Source organism: Megascapheus bottae, chromosome 29 (genome assembly GCF_031878675.1).
Source record: "Megascapheus bottae isolate mThoBot1 chromosome 29, mThoBot2.hap1, whole genome shotgun sequence".
Classification (NCBI taxonomy): Eukaryota; Metazoa; Chordata; class Mammalia; order Rodentia; family Geomyidae; genus Megascapheus; species Megascapheus bottae.
The window spans coordinates 1,047,606-1,065,415 of record NC_143537.1 but is presented as its reverse complement, the minus strand read 5'-3'; the positions used below and the strand labels follow the sequence as shown (position 1 = coordinate 1,065,415).

Here is a 17,810-nt window from a genome sequence, read left to right as displayed (position 1 = left end):
GCACCCCTCGAGCCACTCTGTCAGCCCTTTGGGCTCTGGTTAGGTTTTTGAAATAGGATCTTCCTTTGGCCGTGGAGCCAGCCAGAACTGCAGTCCTCCCATGTATACCAGTGCCCTGGCTGGGACCCTGTGCACAGGACATCAGGCCAGCCTTTTCTTTTGAGATGGGGTCTCATCAGTGTTTTTACTGCCAGGAAGAAGCCTGGGGCATCCTGGCCTGCTGATCTCAGCTTCCCCTGCAGGGGGAGGTGGGCCGGGGCCCCGTGCCGGCTTGATCCATGATCATTCTGGGGTGAGCGGGCACCCCAGCGCACTGGAGGTAGACTGCCCCGTCTGGAGGTAGACAGCCCGTGGCTGGCCGTGTGCACAGCCCCAGCGGAGATGCCTCGTCCTCACGGCCAGGGCAGCAGCGCTCAGAGCAGCGTCCCCCACAGGCGGTGGATGGATGCCGTGAACTGGGTTTCCCCTTCCGTCTCAGAGTGCCCTGGCGGTAAACTGCCTCCTCTTCTTCCTGCCCGCACCCTGATGCTCTCTCTCTCCTCAGAACTTCTACAAGGACAACAACCGGGAGGAGATGTACATCAGGTGAGGGACTTGCTGCAGAGCCAGCCTGCCCTGCCCTCCTCCTCGCCTCAGCACCCAGAGCTCTCCAGGGCGCCTCAGTGCTCCCCAGTGCTCTCCAGTGATCCTCAGTGCTCCCCAGTGCTCCTCCATGCTCCCCAGTGCTCCTCTGTGATTCCTAGCCGTTGGGCTCCTTCCCGCCTGCCAGCTGGCCCCATCACCATGCCAGCCCTGGCCCTTCCCTCCCCCCTCAGGTACCTGTACAAACTCCGAGACCTCCACCTGGACTGCGACAACTACACCGAGGCAGCCTACACGCTGCTGCTGCACACCTGGCTTCTCAAGGTGCCGTGGGCCTTTGGAATGGGGGGGAAGGGGGCTCCCCACGCCCATCCACATGGCTGGTAGGAGACAGCAGAGGCATGCCAGATGAAGCTAAGCCCTGCGCTCGGGAGCTGGCGGGATTCGCCTGACCAAGGTTCTGAGTGATTGATGTGCAGCACGGTAGCCCCGGGCTTCACAGCAGCCCAGCTGTTGCCCACCAGCCTCAGAGCCGTCCTCCTCCCCAGGGAGACACCCTGAGGACCCAGCCCTCCGGTTCCCCTGGGAACAGCTGGGCCCGGGTTCCCTGGGGGCTGGAGAAAATCCTCATCAACTCCACCACGTGAGCTGCTCGAGTTACATAAGCCCCGTTGCAAAGGGCAGGCGGGGACTGGCAGCTGGCAGTGCCTGGGCATCCATGGCCAGTGGGCGTGGGTGCCCCCGGGTCAGGGCGTGCCTCGCACCCTCTCCGTGCTTTCTCAGAGCCGCCGCTGCCAGGCCCCCTCAGGGTGTGGGGCCCCGGTGCCCAGGCAGCTGTGCCCCGCAGTAACTGAATTGGGGGAGAGAAGAGGCATTTTCTCCCTGGGCACCCTGGGAGGACACGGCGTAACCCTGTGTGTGACCCCGGGTGTGACCCCACGTGCCCTGCGCCCTGCCCGCAGTGGTCAGACGAGCCGTGCACCTCGCTGGTGGTGCAGACGGGCCGGCAGCCCCCGCAGACGCACCGGCAGCTGAAGGAGGCGCTCTACGAGACCATCATTGGCTACTTCGACAAAGGGAAGGTGAGGACGGCCCCGGGCGCGTCCCCACGCCGCCACCCCAATCCACACCACATCCCCACACCGCGTCCCTCAACCACTGCCGAACGTTCCCCATCTAGAAATGAATCAGAGCCACGGGCGCCCACGCGGGGACAGGGCGGGACAGCAGGGCACGGTCCTGGTCCCCGGATCATGAGGGTCCTTGCTCCAGCCCCTGCCCCTCCTGCAGGCCCCATGGCCGAGTGGCTTCCGCCGTGGCCTTCCTCTCCTCTCCACACCTCCCCCTCTGTCCCCGTGAACCCATCCTCTGGGGAGTCGCCAGCATTCCCCTCTCCTGGGAACTCAGGGAGGGCATCGTAGGAGTACTGAGCACAGAGTGGGGGGCTGGGGGAGCACCGAGCACTTGCCCTGGCTGCCGTCTCCCCTCCGCCTCCCACCACTGCCACCACCTCCACCTGGCCTGACCTCCCCCAGCGGGCCCGGTGCCTCTGAACCCTGAGGTTCCGTCTGTCCTGCAGTTCGCTGCCTCTGTCCCCGTCTGCCTCCCCCCCTCCCTGAAGCATGCGATGAGGTAACGTCTGCAGGAGGAGAGGCTGCCGTGTGATTGACAGTGATAAGCCTCTTGAGGGCAGAGACCCGGGGCTCCGGGGCCTCGGCCCCAGCGGGCAGCAGAGCTGAGCTTGCTGTTGGTTTATTGATGGTGCAGTTGGCCCCCTGGGAGAGCCTCCAGGGACGAGGTGAGCTCTGCCCTCCGCCAGGAGGTCAGCACTGCCCGTTCTGGGCCCAGCAGAAAGGCGGGAGCCTGGCTCCCTCTGGGAGCAGTCTGTCTCCTGGGGACATGGCATGCCTGCCACCCTGCGTCGTACAGGAAGGAGCTCGGGTCAGGAGACAGGGTATCTGTCCTAGCACTCTGGAACCCTGAGGAGGCAACACTGAAAGTCCGAGGTGGGAGCTTCTAGAATGAAGCTTGGACTTAGCATGCTCTAGCTCTCCTTCCCTTGAAGGGGGCGGGAGGAGGGGCTCTGGCCGGTGGTTTCCGCCTGGGTCCTGGGACGGCTCTGGCTGTGGCAGCCGTTTGGCACAGACATATGGCACTCACCCTTCTGCCGCGGTCGCAGCCCCTCCCTCTCAGGTGCTCCTGGAGATGGACAGACCTCCAGCCCACCGGCTGCCCACTGCCCACCCCTCCCTGGAAGTGGCTTGGCCTGATCTTGGCTTCTGCCATAGAGGAGAGGAGGGAAAGGAGAGCCTGGTCTCAGGCTCACATTCTCAGCGTATTGTTAAGATGGAGACCTACTAAAACGTTGTGATTAAACCAGACCCTGGTTCACGCCTGTAATCCTGGCTGCTTAGGAGACTGAGATCTGAGGATTGCAGTGCAAAGCCAGTCTGGGTAAAAGTCTAAAAGGCTCTCATCTCTAATCAGTAAAAAAGCCAGAAGTGGAGCTGTGGCTCAAGTGGTGGAGAAAAAAAAAAAAAAAAAAACCCATCTGGGGCAAAAAGAAAGCCCAGGAACGCCATCCAGGCCCTGAGGTGAAGCCCCAGCTCCAGCACACAAAAATAAAAGCTGTCCTCAGCCTGTCCTCATCTCGACCTCCAGTCACCTCCTCCTGCTCCCAGCCCTGTCACCCTATTGACAGACGGGCAGAGGAGGTCGGGCGCTGAACCTCAGGGAAGCAGCTTCCTGGCTCAGCCCAGCTTTCTGGCTCACTTCTTCAGAAAGGGGGGCAGTGCACCCCACCCCACTGCATGCTGGGATCTGAGGGCGGGGGCTGAGTTCCCTGAGCACTGGTCCCTCAGCAGGGGTGGGGTTTCTGGATGCCAGCCCCATCTCAGCCCTGCTCAGCTCAGCAAAGCCCTGGGTGGTTTCCTGGCTCTCTGAACCCCCATTTCTCGCTTCCTGAGTCCGGTGAATTGCGAGCTCCTCTCAGAGTGCCAGGAAGAACGGGAGAGCCTGGCAGGCAGTGCACGCAGAAAGCACCCGGTCCCAGGCAACAGCCATCTTCCCTGCAGAGCGCGCCCTGGCTCTCCCGGGAGCTCTGGCTCCTGTGGGGGGCCGGCCCTGGGCTGGAGCAAGGCCGGCAGCTGGTGGAGAGCTGGGCCAGGCTCCAGCTTCCCCGCAAGGCCTCTGGAGGCTGCTGGCGTCCCTGACCTCTGCCATGTGCCTTTGCTACAGATGTGGGAGGAGGCCATCAGCCTGTGCAAGGAGCTGGCCGAGCAGTACGAGCTGGAGCTCTTTGACTATGAGCTGCTCAGCCGGAACCTGGTAAGGCTGGGCACAGGAGGTGGGCCAGGCCGGTGAGGGCTGGGAAGCAGGAGGGAGAAGAGGGGGCCTGCGGCCCAGCTGCCGCTCACACAACGCGCACCGCCCCGTCGCAATTGAAGCTCCACAAATCACCCAGCAAATTACGTAAAAACACAAATCTGGGCTTAGTGATGAGGAGGGAAGTTACGTGAACATGTGCTCCATCTGGGTGGTCATCATTATGGACACGGAGGCTGGTGAGTCAGGGAGGGAGCCCCAGCCAGCCTGGACACGGTGGGTCCTCAGCCTTTGTGGGGGCCCCGCAGGACCTGGCTGTCCCCTCCCCACTCCCCCTGCATGCATGGATGCATGCACCCCTACACACATGCACCGGTGAGCTCAGACCCCCCAGGACACTTCAGCCCATGGAAGGAGGCCGGCCCAGACCTTTCCAGAACACTACAGCATGAGTGTAGGATGTTAAGAGATGATTGGCAGATTTTTTTCTTGGGGTGATCTTTGAAAATGGACTAAACTGTTGGCATTTCCACTATGTGTCATATGTGATGCCAGAGCACCCATGTCTGTGTGCATACGTGTAGGTGTGTTCAGAGACACGCAGCAATCACTAGATGTTTGCAGACAGGGAGGAGAGCATGCCTTCCTTCCACAGGCAGACACACACCTTGCACCTGCATGGGCACACCTTCCAGATATGTGCATGTCCAGTGTACATGCACACGCACCAATACCGCCCCTCCTGGCACTGGTCTAGCTCCAAGTGGGTTTCCATAGGCCTGTGGGCTGTGTGTCTTTGCACATGTGTGTGCAGGCAGCCAGATGGCTCCAGAGCCATCCGCAGGATGCAGTGAGCACAGGAAACTGCAAACGGTTCCAAGAGATAAGCACGGTCGCTGGTGTGGACGTGAGGCGCGCGTGGTGGAGGCATCGCCAGCCGTGGGACCGCACAAGGCCCGCCTGGAGCAGGGACACGGGGTGCTGGTGGGGCCCCAAGGTGCCCCACTCCTGGCTGGAGGGCCCTCCCGGAGGTGCTGTGGGCTGCGTGGGGCCGGGCAGTCCTCACGGGGTGGGCCACACACCAGGCCATGGCTGTGGGGACGCAGGGCAGGGGCAGTGAGGCGCTCTGTGGGCTGGGTCGGCACCCACACAGTACTGCACCGCTTTCCTGCCAGGTGCAGCAGGCAAAGCTGTATGAAAACATCATGAAGGTCCTGAGGCCCCGGCCAGACTACTTCGCAGTCGGGTACTACGGCCAGGGTTTCCCCTCCTTCCTGCGGGTGAGTCCGGGGGCCTCTGCCTCCACATCTCCCCTGTCCGCTGAGAACCTGCTGTGGACGTGGTGGCTCCACCGTCCCCGCCAGACTCCCACAGCCAGTCCCCATCTCCATCTCCCGTGCCAGCCTTTGTCTGGCTCCATGCAGGGGTCAGGAGACAGAGGAAGCAGGGGCCTTATCCCGACCACACCTGGGCTCTGGTCACTCGGTTACCACACACCTCGGGAGGGCGTCCGGGGTGGGGGTGACCTCACCAGGTGCCTGGACAGCGCCATTTCAACAGGTCTGGAGTGAGCCTGGGAATACGAACTTGAAAGGGCTCTTCGGGAAGGACTGGGGTGCTATCCTATAATCTAATCCCAGCTACCTGGGAAGTAGAGGCAGGGGGATTGCCGAGGCTGTCCAGAGCAAACATGCAGGACTTTGTCTGAGAAACAAGTGAAAGCAAAAGGTTGAGTGGCGTGGTGCAAAGGTAGAGGTCTTGTTTAGTTAGGGTGAGGCCCTGAGTTCAAACCCCAGGGAGGCAAAGAACCAAAGAGCAGGGTGAGGGGGCCCCGGGCTTTGACCCAGGTGAGCCTGCTGGGGAGCACGATTAGTACGTGGCAGATCCAGGCTCAGGGCTGCCACGGTGGTGCAGGGGACACAGAGTACCCGGCACGATTGGTGTTTAGGGCCCAGCATGGCTTTGGGTGGGGCAGCCCGGTGCATTGTGGGAGATGAGGTGGCCTCCAGACCGGTCTGGACCCCTGGGGTCACTCCTCCAGCCCCCACAGCGCCCGGCGCTCTGACGGCCCTGTCTCTGCAGAACAAGATATTCATCTACCGAGGAAAAGAGTACGAGCGCAGAGAAGACTTCCAGATGCAGCTGCTGAGCCAGTTCCCCAACGCAGAGAAGATGAACACGACCGCCGCCCCCGGGGAGGAGGTGCGGGCGGCGCCTGGCCAGTGTATCCTTGCAGGGCCTCCCGGCTGGCCAACCGCGGGCCCGTCTGGAGTGGCCATCGGAAGCGGGGTTGGAGGGGTGGTGGCACGTGTGGATGTCCGGGGCAGGATCCACAGAGCACATTTCCGAGCTGTCCCTTCACCCTACCTGTGACCCCACACCATCCCTCCAAGCAAACGTGACTGTCGGTATTTGGGGAGAGCAGGGTTCCCTCTGCCATTCTCCTGGCCCCCTGTCCAGCCAGCTCCTGCCCGGGCTCAGGCCCTAACTCTGTTCCCACCTCTAGGACATCAGGAGGCTATGGCTTTATTGGGAGAAATGACCTCAATCTGCCACCGTTCTGTGATTTTGAAAGGAAAGCGAATGAGTGCGGCTCAGAGGGAAGACGTTAGTTCCGCCTGGTTCCTGCCCTAATCCCCCTTCTCCACCGTGCCTGGCCCAAAGGAGAGAGAGAGGCAGAGACAGAGACAGAGGGAGGGGGGAGAGGGAGAGGAGGAGGGAGTAGGGGAGACACCTGCACTAGGTCAGTGAGGGATTATGGGGGTGGGCAGTGATTACAGGCATCCCCCATGCCCCAGGGCTGACGCTGGGAGGGGCAGGAAGGTGATGAGCCAAGGGTGAGAGCCAGGCCGGGGGCAGCGTGCCCGGTAACCCCGCTGGGCCGCCCTGCACAGCCACACCTGCAGGCCGATGGGAAGTGGCCACCTTGAAAATGGGGCTGACAGACGCACAGCTGGTCTGACCGGTCTGCTGAGTCTTGATCCAAACATTTTTCTCTGGAGTGATAAATATTCACACGTAACCATTTTCCCGCTGCCTGCCTGCCCTTCCATGGCTGTTTGCAGGAGCGTCCAGTAATAAGCACACGCGGACAAGAGCAAGACCCCGGGTCAGTGCTAAGGCCACCCAGGGGACACGCAGGCACCTAGGCCCATGGCTAGCAAAATCTAATACAGACCTATGCTCCTGAGCTGTCCCCACCGCCCGTCCGGTATGCACGTGAGCCCTTAACTCCCGGACCACAGACATCCAGTGCTTCACTGTTCAGCCCGTCTTGGATGAACACCCCAGGTTCAAGAACAAACCCGTGCCTGACCAGATCATAAAGTAAGGTTGCAGCCCACGAGAAGAGGGGAATGGAGAGGCTGTGGGCCCACTGGGTCATGGGGCATCACTCGGAGCAGGGGGAGGAGGGAGAAGGAGGAGAATCCCAGGGGGTGGTCACACTGGCCAGCTGTCAGCCTTGGGCACCTAGAAGGCCTCGTTGAGCAAGTCTGCTTCCTGAGCCCGAGCAGCCCCACGGTTGACTGTGTCTCCGGGCTGGCAGGTCTGAGGCAGGGCCCTCTACACCCAGTGGGCAGTGTTGGACTCCGGTCAGCAGCCGGGGGCTGGCGCTCCTGACCCGCGCCGCTTCCTTCGTTCAGTTTTTACAAGTCCAACTACGTGCAGAGGTTCCACTACTCGAGGCCAGTGCGCCGGGGCACCGTGGACCCCGACAACGAGTTTGCCGTGAGTGACCCCCGCCCCGGGGGGGCACTGGGGGGTTTCCACAGATGGGATCTTTTGTCTTTCCCCTGCTCCCTCGGATAGAGCCTTGTGTTTTCCCCAGGTTGGGCATGACACTCCCAAGCAGCTGGAGCTGGGTTTATTTTCAATGCATTTGCCTTTTTTTGGGGGGGGAGAGCGGGTCCTGGTACCCAGGACATGCTGCCCCATGAGCCCCTGGGTTCTTGTTTGATTCTTCTTCTCTGGGCCAACCTCAGACTCGCACTCCTCCGGCCTCGCCCAAGTACCCAGGACCGCCGGCGTGTCCCGTGATGCCCAGCCCAGGCTGTGACTCCCTGTAATTTTGAGTCATTGACCTTCTGAGAACACAGCCCCCCCCCCCTCCCCAGACGGTTCACATGGCCCCGTCCCACGCGGTCTCAGCCTCCAGGCTGTGTGTGAGGCCAGCTTAGAACCACGGAGCGGGGTCTAGGGACAGAACTCCTGGAGACAGATGCCTTGCACCACTCTAACAGTCCCCCGCTGTCCCTCCCCGCCCGCCAGTCCATGTGGATTGAGAGGACGTCCTTCCTGACCGCGTACAAGCTACCCGGCATCCTGCGCTGGTTCGAGGTGGTCCACATTTCTCAGGTGAGTGTTGGCACCTGAAGGGCGGGGGGGCAGGGAAGGGTGGGGTGGGGTGGGCTGGGGCAGAGCAGGGAGCACAGTGTGGATACATCTTTCCTCCCTCACTCTGAGCCTGTGCTCTGTAGCCCGGGCTGTTTCCGAGCCACTGTCCTGGGCTCCACACTCCCCTGGCCAGGCTGGGCTGCCATGCCAGGCTACTTACTACTGGCACAAGCACAGTAGCTGCTCAGCCATGGCGGGGTCTGGGCGGGGATGAGTTCTGCCCAGGTAATGGAGGAGCAAACCCTCCCTAGCGCAGACGCCACTGCCCTGCAGGGACTGCCCAGGAGCCAGCCAATGGCCCTGGGTTCCAGGACAACCCTGGACAATGCAGAGGGGAGGGGAGCAGGACTTCGTGGGAATTCCCACCCCAAGCGAAAGTGCCCCAGGGGCTGGCTCTGTTTTTTGTTTGTTTTGGGGTTTCTTTTGTGTGCCCATCCTAGAGTTTGAACTCAGGGCCTGGCCACTGTCCCCGAGCCTTTGTGCTTGACCACTTGAACCATCGCTCCACTTCCAGCTGGAGATTAGATTCTCGCTGATCTTCCTGCGCTGGGCTGGTTTAGAACTCTGATCCTCAGATCTCAGCATCCTGGGATGCCAGGCTACAGACGCCACGGTCTTGTCTGCATGCGTCCACTGAGGCACGCCTGCGTCTTCCCACAGGGCACCATCAGCCCGCTGGAGAATGCCATCGAGACCATGTCCGCCGCCAACGAGAAGATCCTGATGATGGTCAACCAGTACCAGAGCGACCAAAGCCTGCCCATCAACCCGCTCTCCATGCTGCTGAACGGCATTGTGGACCCCGCCGTCATGGGAGGCTTCGCCAAGTACGAGAAGGTGAGGGGCGCCCCCGCCGGTGCCAGACTGCCACCCCATCCCGACCCCCAGGCCCAGCTCCTCGGAGAGTGGTCAGGGCGGACCCAAGTGGACAGACCCCCTCCCCTGCCGTGTGCCCCCAGGCCTTCTTCACGGAAGAGTACGCCAGGGAGCACCCGGCGGACCAGGACAAGCTGAACCGGCTCAAGGACCTGATTGCCTGGCAGGTAGGCAGTGCCCGGCACCAAGCCCGGCCCTCTCTCCCTGTGGAGCAGCCTTCACCCCACAGGCAAACGCTGGGCCTGAGGTTGCCAGCTTTGATGTTAAATTCAGGAGTCGACTTCACAGAGGGGCTCAGACAAAAGTGACCCCCACGTGACCCCCACGTGCCAGCACTCCGATTAGAGGAGGCATAGGCCCTGCCCTCACAATGCCGAGATGGACGCCAGGTCTGGCACATCAGGGAGGCGTTTGTTGGGTTGGTTCCCAGCCCAGGGTCTGCAGCCATGTCAGCTGCCGCCCTAGCCCCCAGAGCTGCCCCCAGAGCTTGCATTCCTTCTAATCATGGTGCCTCTCCTCCGCCCCGTCCATCCCGAGTCCTCGCCTTCCTGCCTCTCCCTGTGTCTCAGAAGTTCTTGTCTGCCTCTGTTATTTGCCTCTGCAGCCTCCTCCTCCTCTTCCTCCTCTTCTTCCTCCTCCTCCTCTCTCCCTTCTCTGCAGAAAACCCAATCAGCCAGATCTCTCCCCTAGTGGCTGCAAAGGAAGCCTGCAGCAGGCAGCCCCCTCCCCGCACAGGCACCCAGAGGAGCCGGGGCTGAGGCCAGCTCGGCTTAGCCAGCCTCTCTCCCTTCTTGCCACTCAGCATGTGTATCCAAGCCAGCTCGTGTGGCGGGGAATTTTGTGACGGGGTGGGGTGGGCGGGGGGAGACTGGGGAGAGGAAAGCATCCAGTGCAGCCTCTTTTCTCAAAATAAGTTAGATTCCTGATTCAGGTTCTTCTCTGCCTCTGCCGAGGTACGCAAGGCGGGACTTCGAAACTGAGCCACCAGCTCTCCAGACACAGAGCTTCCAGATGCATGTTGTGTCTGGAGTTTTTGCTGCTGCTTCTTTTTTTTCTTTTTAATTTAACTCTGTATTTCCCCCAAACCCAAAGTATCTCTAAGGCTTTTCTGTTCTTCTGGGACCCCCACTTGCTTCAGAGGTCACCCCAAAGGCAGCTCTGCACATTGCCTTCTCAGATGCCCCTCGCTGTGGCCTGGGCTGTCCACTGGGCCCTGACACCATATGGCTGTCCTCTGCCGTCAGAGGACGGGCGTGGGCCTCCCTGGACAGCCCGTGCAAAGCCGCCCTTCCCGGGGGAAGCGTTACCAGGTCTTGGGTCCACTCAGGGGCTCCGGGAACAGAGGAGTGAGGGGAGGCCTGGCTGGAGGGCGCACACCTCCGCCCCCTTGTGGCCGCCTTCTGCATAGCTCCCCCACCAGGCCATCCATAGCAGAGGCCACTCAGCCCCACAGGTGGCAAGGCCACGTCCCCCTCCCATCCAGACGCCCTCACCATGGACACCAGCACAGAGACACAGCCCTGCGCATTCCAAGGCAGCCTTCATCACAGCCAAGGCTTTAAGGGGAAGCCACGCTGCCGCTTCTCCACAGACTCGTTCTGCCGGGCGGCCTCTGTCCCGGCAGCAAGGGCAGGCCGGGTCTCACGCCCCATCCGGGCAGACCCCACCCCACAGCTCTGCTGCCTCCCCTGCCTGGAGCAGCTGTGGGTCCTGAGCTCCTCAAGGTCTGGGGAGATTCTCTAGGATGTCTCTGTCCTTGCATCCAGGGCCCCGTTGGTCAGCATCTGAGCCCAGCAGGCTTTGATCAGCGCTGACCCTCAGGCAGGAGGACACCCTGGGGGGGGGACCCGCCTATGCCCGCACTCCCCATGCTCGTGCTTCTCCACAGATCCCCTTCCTGGAAGCCGGGATTAAGATCCATGAGAAAAGGGTGTCCGACAACCTGAGGCCCTTCCATGACCGGATGGCGGAGTGCTTCCAGAGCCTCCGGGTGAAGGTGGAGAGGGAGTACGGCGTCCGGGAGATGGTACGGGCCTTGGGGCTAGAGGTGGGGGCCTCTGTGGGGCCCCTGTGGGCTGGACACAAAGCTGCGGTAGAACCACCAGGGCCTCGCATGGCCACCCAGGTCCCACCAGGTAGGGGGGCTGCATACTTCTGAAGCATCTACTATGTGCCAGGCCTTGGCCTCGCACACGCGGCAGGCAGAGTTCCAGTCCTTGTATTTCCTCTGAGGTAGCCAGGCAGAAAGTGGCTGGAGGCCACATAGCAATGGGTGCCAGCCAATCTGGACCTGAGCCACTGCCTTTGGCCACCAAATTCTGTGACCCAAACTCCTGTTGTGTGTTGACGGGGGCCACAGCCCTGGTCCTTGTGCCATGAGGCACGGCCCAGTACACAAAGGCCTCTCCACTAAACTCCAGACATCAGGCAGGGAAGCCAGGCCCGCACAGGGAAGGCCTCCTCCCCTCCCCCCTCCCCCCCCCAGTGAGAGGCCTGCAGGGCGGCTTTAAAAGTAAATTTCCAAGTCAGAGGGAAAGAGGCCAGGGATGGAGGAGAAGGGGAGAAGAGAAGTAAGAGAAAGAGGACAGGGGAGGGGAAGGTAAGAAAGGAGAGAGGGAGAGGAGGAAGAAGATTGGAAAAAGAGGGAAGACAGGGAGAGAAAAGAGGAAGGAGATGGGAGAGGAGACTAGGAGAGAGAGGGAGAGGAGAAGAAGAGAGGGAAGGGGGAAGAGAGAGAAAGCCAGGTGAGGAGATACAGGTTGGAGAAAAGGGGTAGGGTGGAATGGCTGAGCGCCTGTGGCTCACAGCTGTAATCCTAGCTACTGAGGAATCTGAGATCTGAGGGCCACAGTTCAAAGCCAACCTAGGCAGGAAAGTCTGAGAGACTCTCATCTGCAATTAACCACCAAAACTCAGAGAGAGCACCAAGGACCTGAGTTCTAGCCCCAGGTGTGTGTGTATGTGTGTGTGTGTGTGTGTGAGAGAGAGAGAGACAGACAGACAGAGACAGAGACAGAGACACAGAGGGAGGGAGGGAGAGCACGCCAGCCCTGGCAGGGATCTCGAGGCACAATGAGCCCTCTCTGCTCACGAGGTACGTTACCTGCGATTTCAAGTTCCACTTGCCTTGTGGGATGGTTTATAGGATGCCGCCTGGTCCTGAGGTAGCTGTTGTGGGCTCAAGTCAGGGAGCCCAGACACCGCCCTTCCCCACACCGGGGAAGCCACCTGAGCATCCGGCCAGGACATCGGGGCTTCACCCTGGGTGCTGACAGGCCACCCCACCTCCTTGGAGACAGAGCCCCTGGCAGGGCCCCCCACTGTGTGGCCGGCTCTCAGCCCTGAGCTCCCCGATATCCACACAGTGCTCAGAGAAAGTGCAGGGATTCCAGATGACAACCCTGCAACTACGCAGATCCTGGACCTCAGCCAGGAAGCAGAGCCATGTGCCTGGCCTCCACTTACCTCCTCTGCCCCTGGCAGCTGCCCTCCCACCCTCTTCCTTCTCCCTCCCGCAGCCCGACTTTGAGGACAGAAGGGCCGGCCGCCCCCGGTCCATGCTTCGCTCCTACCGGCAGATGTCGGTCATTTCGCTGGCCTCCATGAACTCTGACTGCAGCACACCGAGCAAGACCAACACTGAGAGGTCAGCCCTGACCCAGACCCCCAACCCTGCCCCAGACCCCAACCCTGCCCCAGACCCCCAGCACTGCCGCAGACACCCACAGCCCTGCCCCAGACCCCCAACCCTGCCCCAGACCCCCAGCCCTGCCCCAGTCCCCCAACCCTGCCCCAGACCCCCAGCCCTTCCCCAGACCCCCAGCCCTGCCCCAGACCCCCAACCCTGCCCCAGTCCCCCACAGCCCTGCTATAGCTGTCCAGCTTTGCCCCAGACCCCCAGCCCTGCCCCACACCTTCTAGACCTGCCCCAGATCCCCACAGCCCTGCCATAGCCGTCCAGCTCTGCCCCAGACCCCCAACCCTGCCCCAGACCCCCAGCCCTGCCCCAGACCCCCAGCCCTGCCCCAGTCCCCCAACCCTGCCCCAGACCCCCAGCCCTTCCCCAGACCCCCAGCCCTGCTCCAGACCCCCAACCCTGCCCCAGACCCCCACAGCCCTGCTATAGCTGTCCAGCTTTGCCCCAGATCCCCACAGCCCTGCCATAGCCATCCAGCTCTGTCCCAGACACCCCTAGCCCTGCCCCAGACCCCCAGCCCTGCCCCAGACCCCCAGTCCTGCCCCAGTCCCCCAACCCTGCCCCAGACCCCCAGCCCTTCCCCAGACCCCCAGCCCTTCCCCAGACCCCCAGCCCTGCCCCAGACCCCCAACCCTGCCCCAGACCCCCAGCTCTGCCCCAGACTCCCAACCCTGCCCCAGACCCCCAACCCTGCCCCAGACCCCCAGCTCTGCCCCAGACCCCCAACCCTGCCCCAGACCCCCAACCCTGCCCCAGACCCCCAACCCTGCCCCAAACCCCCAGCACTGCCGCAGACACCCACAGCCCTGCCCCAGACCCCCAACCCTGCCCCAGACCCCCAACCCTGCCCCAGACCCCCAGCTCTGCCCCAGACCCCCAACCCTGCCCCAGTCCCCCAGCCCTGCCCCAGACCCCCAGCCCTGCCCCAGACCCCCAACCCTTCCCGAGACCCCCAGCACTGCTGCAGACACCCACAGCCCTGCCCCAGACCCCCAGCCCTGCCCCAGACCCCCAGCCCTGCCCCAGTCCCCCAGGCCTGCCCCAGACCCCCAGCCCTGCCCCAAACCCCCAGCCCTGCCCTAGTACCCCAGCCCTGCCCCAGACCCCCAACCCTAACCCATATACCCCCAGCCCTCTCCCACACCCCCAGCCTGCCCCAGACCCCCAACCCTGCCCCAGATACCGCAGCTCTGCCCCAGAACCCCCAGCCCTGCCCCAGAACCCCCAGCTCTGCCCCAGACCCCCAACCCTGCCCCAGACCCCCAACCCTGCCCCAGTCCCCCAACCCTGCCCCAGACCCCCAGCCCTGCCCCAGACCCCCAGCCCTGCCCCAGACCCCCAACCCTGCCCCAGTCCCCCAACCCTGCCCCAGACCCCCAGCCCTGCCCCAGACCCCCAGCTCTGCCCCAGACCCCCAGCCCTGCCCCAGACCCCCAACCCTAACCCATATACCCCCAGCCCTCTCCCACACCCCCAGCCTGCCCCAGACCCCCAACCCTGCCCCAGATACCGCAGCTCTGCCCCAGAACCCCCAGCCCTGCCCCAGAACCCCCAGCTCTGCCCCAGACTCCCAACCCTGCCCCAGACCCCCAACCCTGCCCCAGTCCCCCAACCCTGCCCCAGACCCCCAGCCCTGCCCCAGACCCCCAGCCCTGCCCCAGACCCCCAGCCCTAACCCATATACCCCCAGCCCTCTCCCACACCCCCAGCCTGCCCCAGACCCCCAACCCTGCCCCAGATACCGCAGCTCTGCCCCAGAACCCCCAGCCCTGCCCCAGAACCCCCAGCTCTGCCCCAGACCCCCAACCCTGCCCCAGACCCCCAACCCTGCCCCAGTCCCCCAACCCTGCCCCAGACCCCCAGCCCTGCCCCAGACCCCCAGCCCTGCCCCAGACCCCCAACCCTGCCCCAGTCCCCCAACCCTGCCCCAGACCCCCAGCCCTGCCCCAGACCCCCAGCTCTGCCCCAGACCCCCAACCCTGCCCCAGTCCCCCACAGCCCTGCTATAGCTGTCTAGCTTTGCCCCAGACCCCCAGCCCTGCCCCACACCTTCTAGACCTGCCCCAGATCCCCACAGCCCTGCCATAGCCATCCAGCTCTGCCCCAGACACCCCTAGCCCTGCCCCAGACCCCCAACCCTGCCCCATATACCCCCAGCCCTCTCCCACACCCCTAGCCCTGCCCCAGACCCCCAATCCTGCCCCAGATACCCCAGCTCTGCCCCAGAACCCCCAGCCCTGCCCCAGAACCCCCAGCTCTGCACCAGACCCCCAATCGTGCCCCAGTCCCCCAACCCTGCCCCAGACCCCCAACCCTGCCCCAGGCCCCCAACCCTGCCCCAGGCCCCCCATGCCCCAGCCATCAGCAGTCTGGCATCACACTGGGCAGTCTGGGCTACACCTCCAGCTCACCACAGCCAGAGACTCCCAGGCCAGCCATCCATGAGGAGCAGGGATCACAAGGCCCCCTTCTTCTAGAATGTTCTACCTGGCAAAGGTTCCATCCTCTCCAGGGATCCTCACCTGCCCGTGGTCCACGGACCTCCTCCGTCCCATTGCAGCACAGGGCTGGCCCCCGGGGCCGCTGTCCAGGGCTCTGCCCCAGCCTTTCAGCTGAGCTGTGGTAGGTGCTGGACTTGAATCCAGCGCAATCTGTCTCCGGCGGTCAGCTCTGCTTCCCTGGCCTGCGGCCATTAGCCCAGCTTCTGTACAAGCAAAGCCCTCGGCTCCCCAGATCCCCGTGGCCGTGTGGCAGCTCCTGGGCCCGTGGTCCCTCCCCGGTAACCCTAACGGCCGTCCCCACAGCAGCAGCTTCGACCTGGAGGCCGGACCCCCCCGGACCCCGAAAGCGGAGGGGGAGCCCATCTCCCCAGGGAGCACCCTCCCCGAGGTCAAGCTGCGCCGCTCCAAGAAGAGAGGCAAGCGGAGCAGCGTGGTGCTCGCCGGCGAGAAGCTGGCCGCCGCGTCGGAGCTGAAGCGGGTGAGCTGTGGTGGGGCACTGCGGTGGCAGCTGACCTGTGTGCCCGGGAGCCCCCCGCCCCGCTCTGGGCTCTTCCTTCGTGCCAGGCCCCGGGGCACGGATGGAGGTGGACCTCTCACCACCGTTGAACGATGAGATCTGGCATCGGAGACCCACGCACGGGGCCTGGGACGTGCAGGCCCAGGAGGGAGGGGGCTAATCTCCCCGGGGGCAGGGAGGAGAGGGCCAGCGGGCTCCGCGTGCGGGCACCAGTGGGCCTTGCCCTACCTGTGTGTGGCACGGGGTGGCACCGGGAACGGATGGCGTCAGCTGTGAGCGGAGGCCAGGTCCCCCCAGAGGCTCATGTCCGCCTTGTGGGGCCCACAGCTCTCCAGGAAGCACGGGTTCATGAGCGACACCAACCTCTCGGAGCACGGGGCCATCCCGCCCCAGACCTCCGTCCTCTCCCAAATGAGCTTCGCCAGCCAGTCCATGCCCACCATCCCAGGTCAGTTTGCCCCCTCTCCCTTCCCCTCCTCCCCCTCCTCCCCCCCAGGCTTCTCTCCTGCAGCTGCCCCCCCCACTCCTCTGCCCACTCGCTCAGGCCTGGGTCTTCTCCTTCTCTTGCAGCCCTCACCCTCTCCGTGGCAGGCTCACCCGGGCTGGATGAGGCCAGCACATCCCCGCGGCTCAGCCAGGTTTTCCTCCAGCTCTCAGATGGTGACAAGAAGACACTGAAGAGGAAGAAAGTGAACCAGTTCTTCAAGACCATGGTGAGGGCTGGGGGTGGCGGGGGGGGGGGGGAGGCGGTGAGTGGGCACCGGTATGCATACCAGGCCACTCCCGGGGCTGTGGGGTCAGACATGGCCAGCAATCCTCACAGCACAGTTGCTTTGTGGGCCATCGAGGCTGACCCCAGCCAGCGGGGCCCTGGGACCAGCAGGCGACCATTCCTGCCCACCACTGCCCTCCTGCCCCTGGCTGAGCCGTCCACTTGTACTAAAAAGGCCTTCCAAGCCTGAGGTCCGTCTCCATCTCTGCCCCCCACGTCCAAGGAGGCATTCCCTGGAAAATTCCCAGGCTTGCCGCGAGCATAGAGGCACCTCGAGGAGCACGGCCCCCTCGCCCACCCCTGCTGGAGGAGCCCCAGGGCCCTGAGACCCTGCATGGTCCAGCCCCGTGGGAGCCAGGGTCACAGGAGAGCCGGCTCGGCTTGGGGCGCCGGCCAGCGGGGTCCCCACAGGGTTCAGGTCCCAGCGGGGCTGCTTTCTCTCCCACAAAGCTGGCCAGCAAATCAGCCGAGGAAGGCAAGCTGCCCCCGGACTCGCTGTCCACAGACCTGTGACAGTCCTGCGGCGCGGGGAAGGTTCCAGCAGATGCCAAACCTCCAGGAATGAGAGCACGGTCTCCCTCGGTGGTCCTCAGAAGGCTGGCTGGACCCAGAGCTTGAACAGCCACGAGTCCAGCATTCCTGGGGATCGGGGAGCCAAACCTTGGGTCCCCGGCACAGTCCAACACGCTCCAGACCGTTCTGCGCGTGCTCTCCCCAGCATGCCGGCACCCCTTCCATAACCCAACTTCCTAGGCATACCAGTGAGTTTTTATTTCATTCCCTAAAAGGCCCCAAAGTCCTGAACTACTCTTTCATTTCAACAGTTTTGTACTTTGTTAATGCACCCACTCAGCCTCTTTGTTTGCGGGGGGGGGGGGGAGATTATCTCTAAAGTGTTCCTCTTTCTTACTGACAATAAAAATAATCCCGTGGCTCAGGTAAACCTTGTGGCCTGACTCTGTGGGCTGGCGTTGAGCTCGGGGGGCCACGGGGAAGGGCGGTCACCGAAACCCACCAGACTCACTGACCTGGGTGGTGAGTGCCCAGCCACGGAGGACTCGCTTAGCGCGGGAGGGAGCTCGGCTCTACCCACCCGACCTGGGAGCTTCCCGTAGCCCAGCTCTCCCCGTGTATGGCGAGGGCCCA

At 63.3% G+C, this 17,810-nt stretch overlaps 1 protein-coding gene across 1 annotated transcript in view; it reads left to right on the top strand.

Annotated features, from left to right (window-relative positions):
• The window catches only part of Dock2 (dedicator of cytokinesis 2), a 145,190-nt gene extending 127,600 nt beyond the window's left edge, over nucleotides 1-17,590 (top strand). The window contains 17 exon segments of the mRNA XM_090320794.1: nucleotides 545-585; nucleotides 816-906; nucleotides 1,545-1,664; nucleotides 3,820-3,909; nucleotides 5,082-5,186; nucleotides 5,989-6,130; nucleotides 7,152-7,233; nucleotides 7,551-7,635; nucleotides 8,176-8,262; nucleotides 8,962-9,138; nucleotides 9,261-9,344; nucleotides 11,066-11,203; nucleotides 12,696-12,823; nucleotides 15,679-15,853; nucleotides 16,220-16,340; nucleotides 16,463-16,605; nucleotides 17,115-17,590. Of these exon segments, the coding sequence (XP_090176920.1) occupies nucleotides 545-585; nucleotides 816-906; nucleotides 1,545-1,664; nucleotides 3,820-3,909; nucleotides 5,082-5,186; nucleotides 5,989-6,130; nucleotides 7,152-7,233; nucleotides 7,551-7,635; nucleotides 8,176-8,262; nucleotides 8,962-9,138; nucleotides 9,261-9,344; nucleotides 11,066-11,203; nucleotides 12,696-12,823; nucleotides 15,679-15,853; nucleotides 16,220-16,340; nucleotides 16,463-16,605; nucleotides 17,115-17,177 (1,872 nt within the window). The 3' untranslated portion in view covers nucleotides 17,178-17,590.
• The last annotated feature ends 220 nt before the right edge of the window (nucleotides 17,591-17,810 follow it).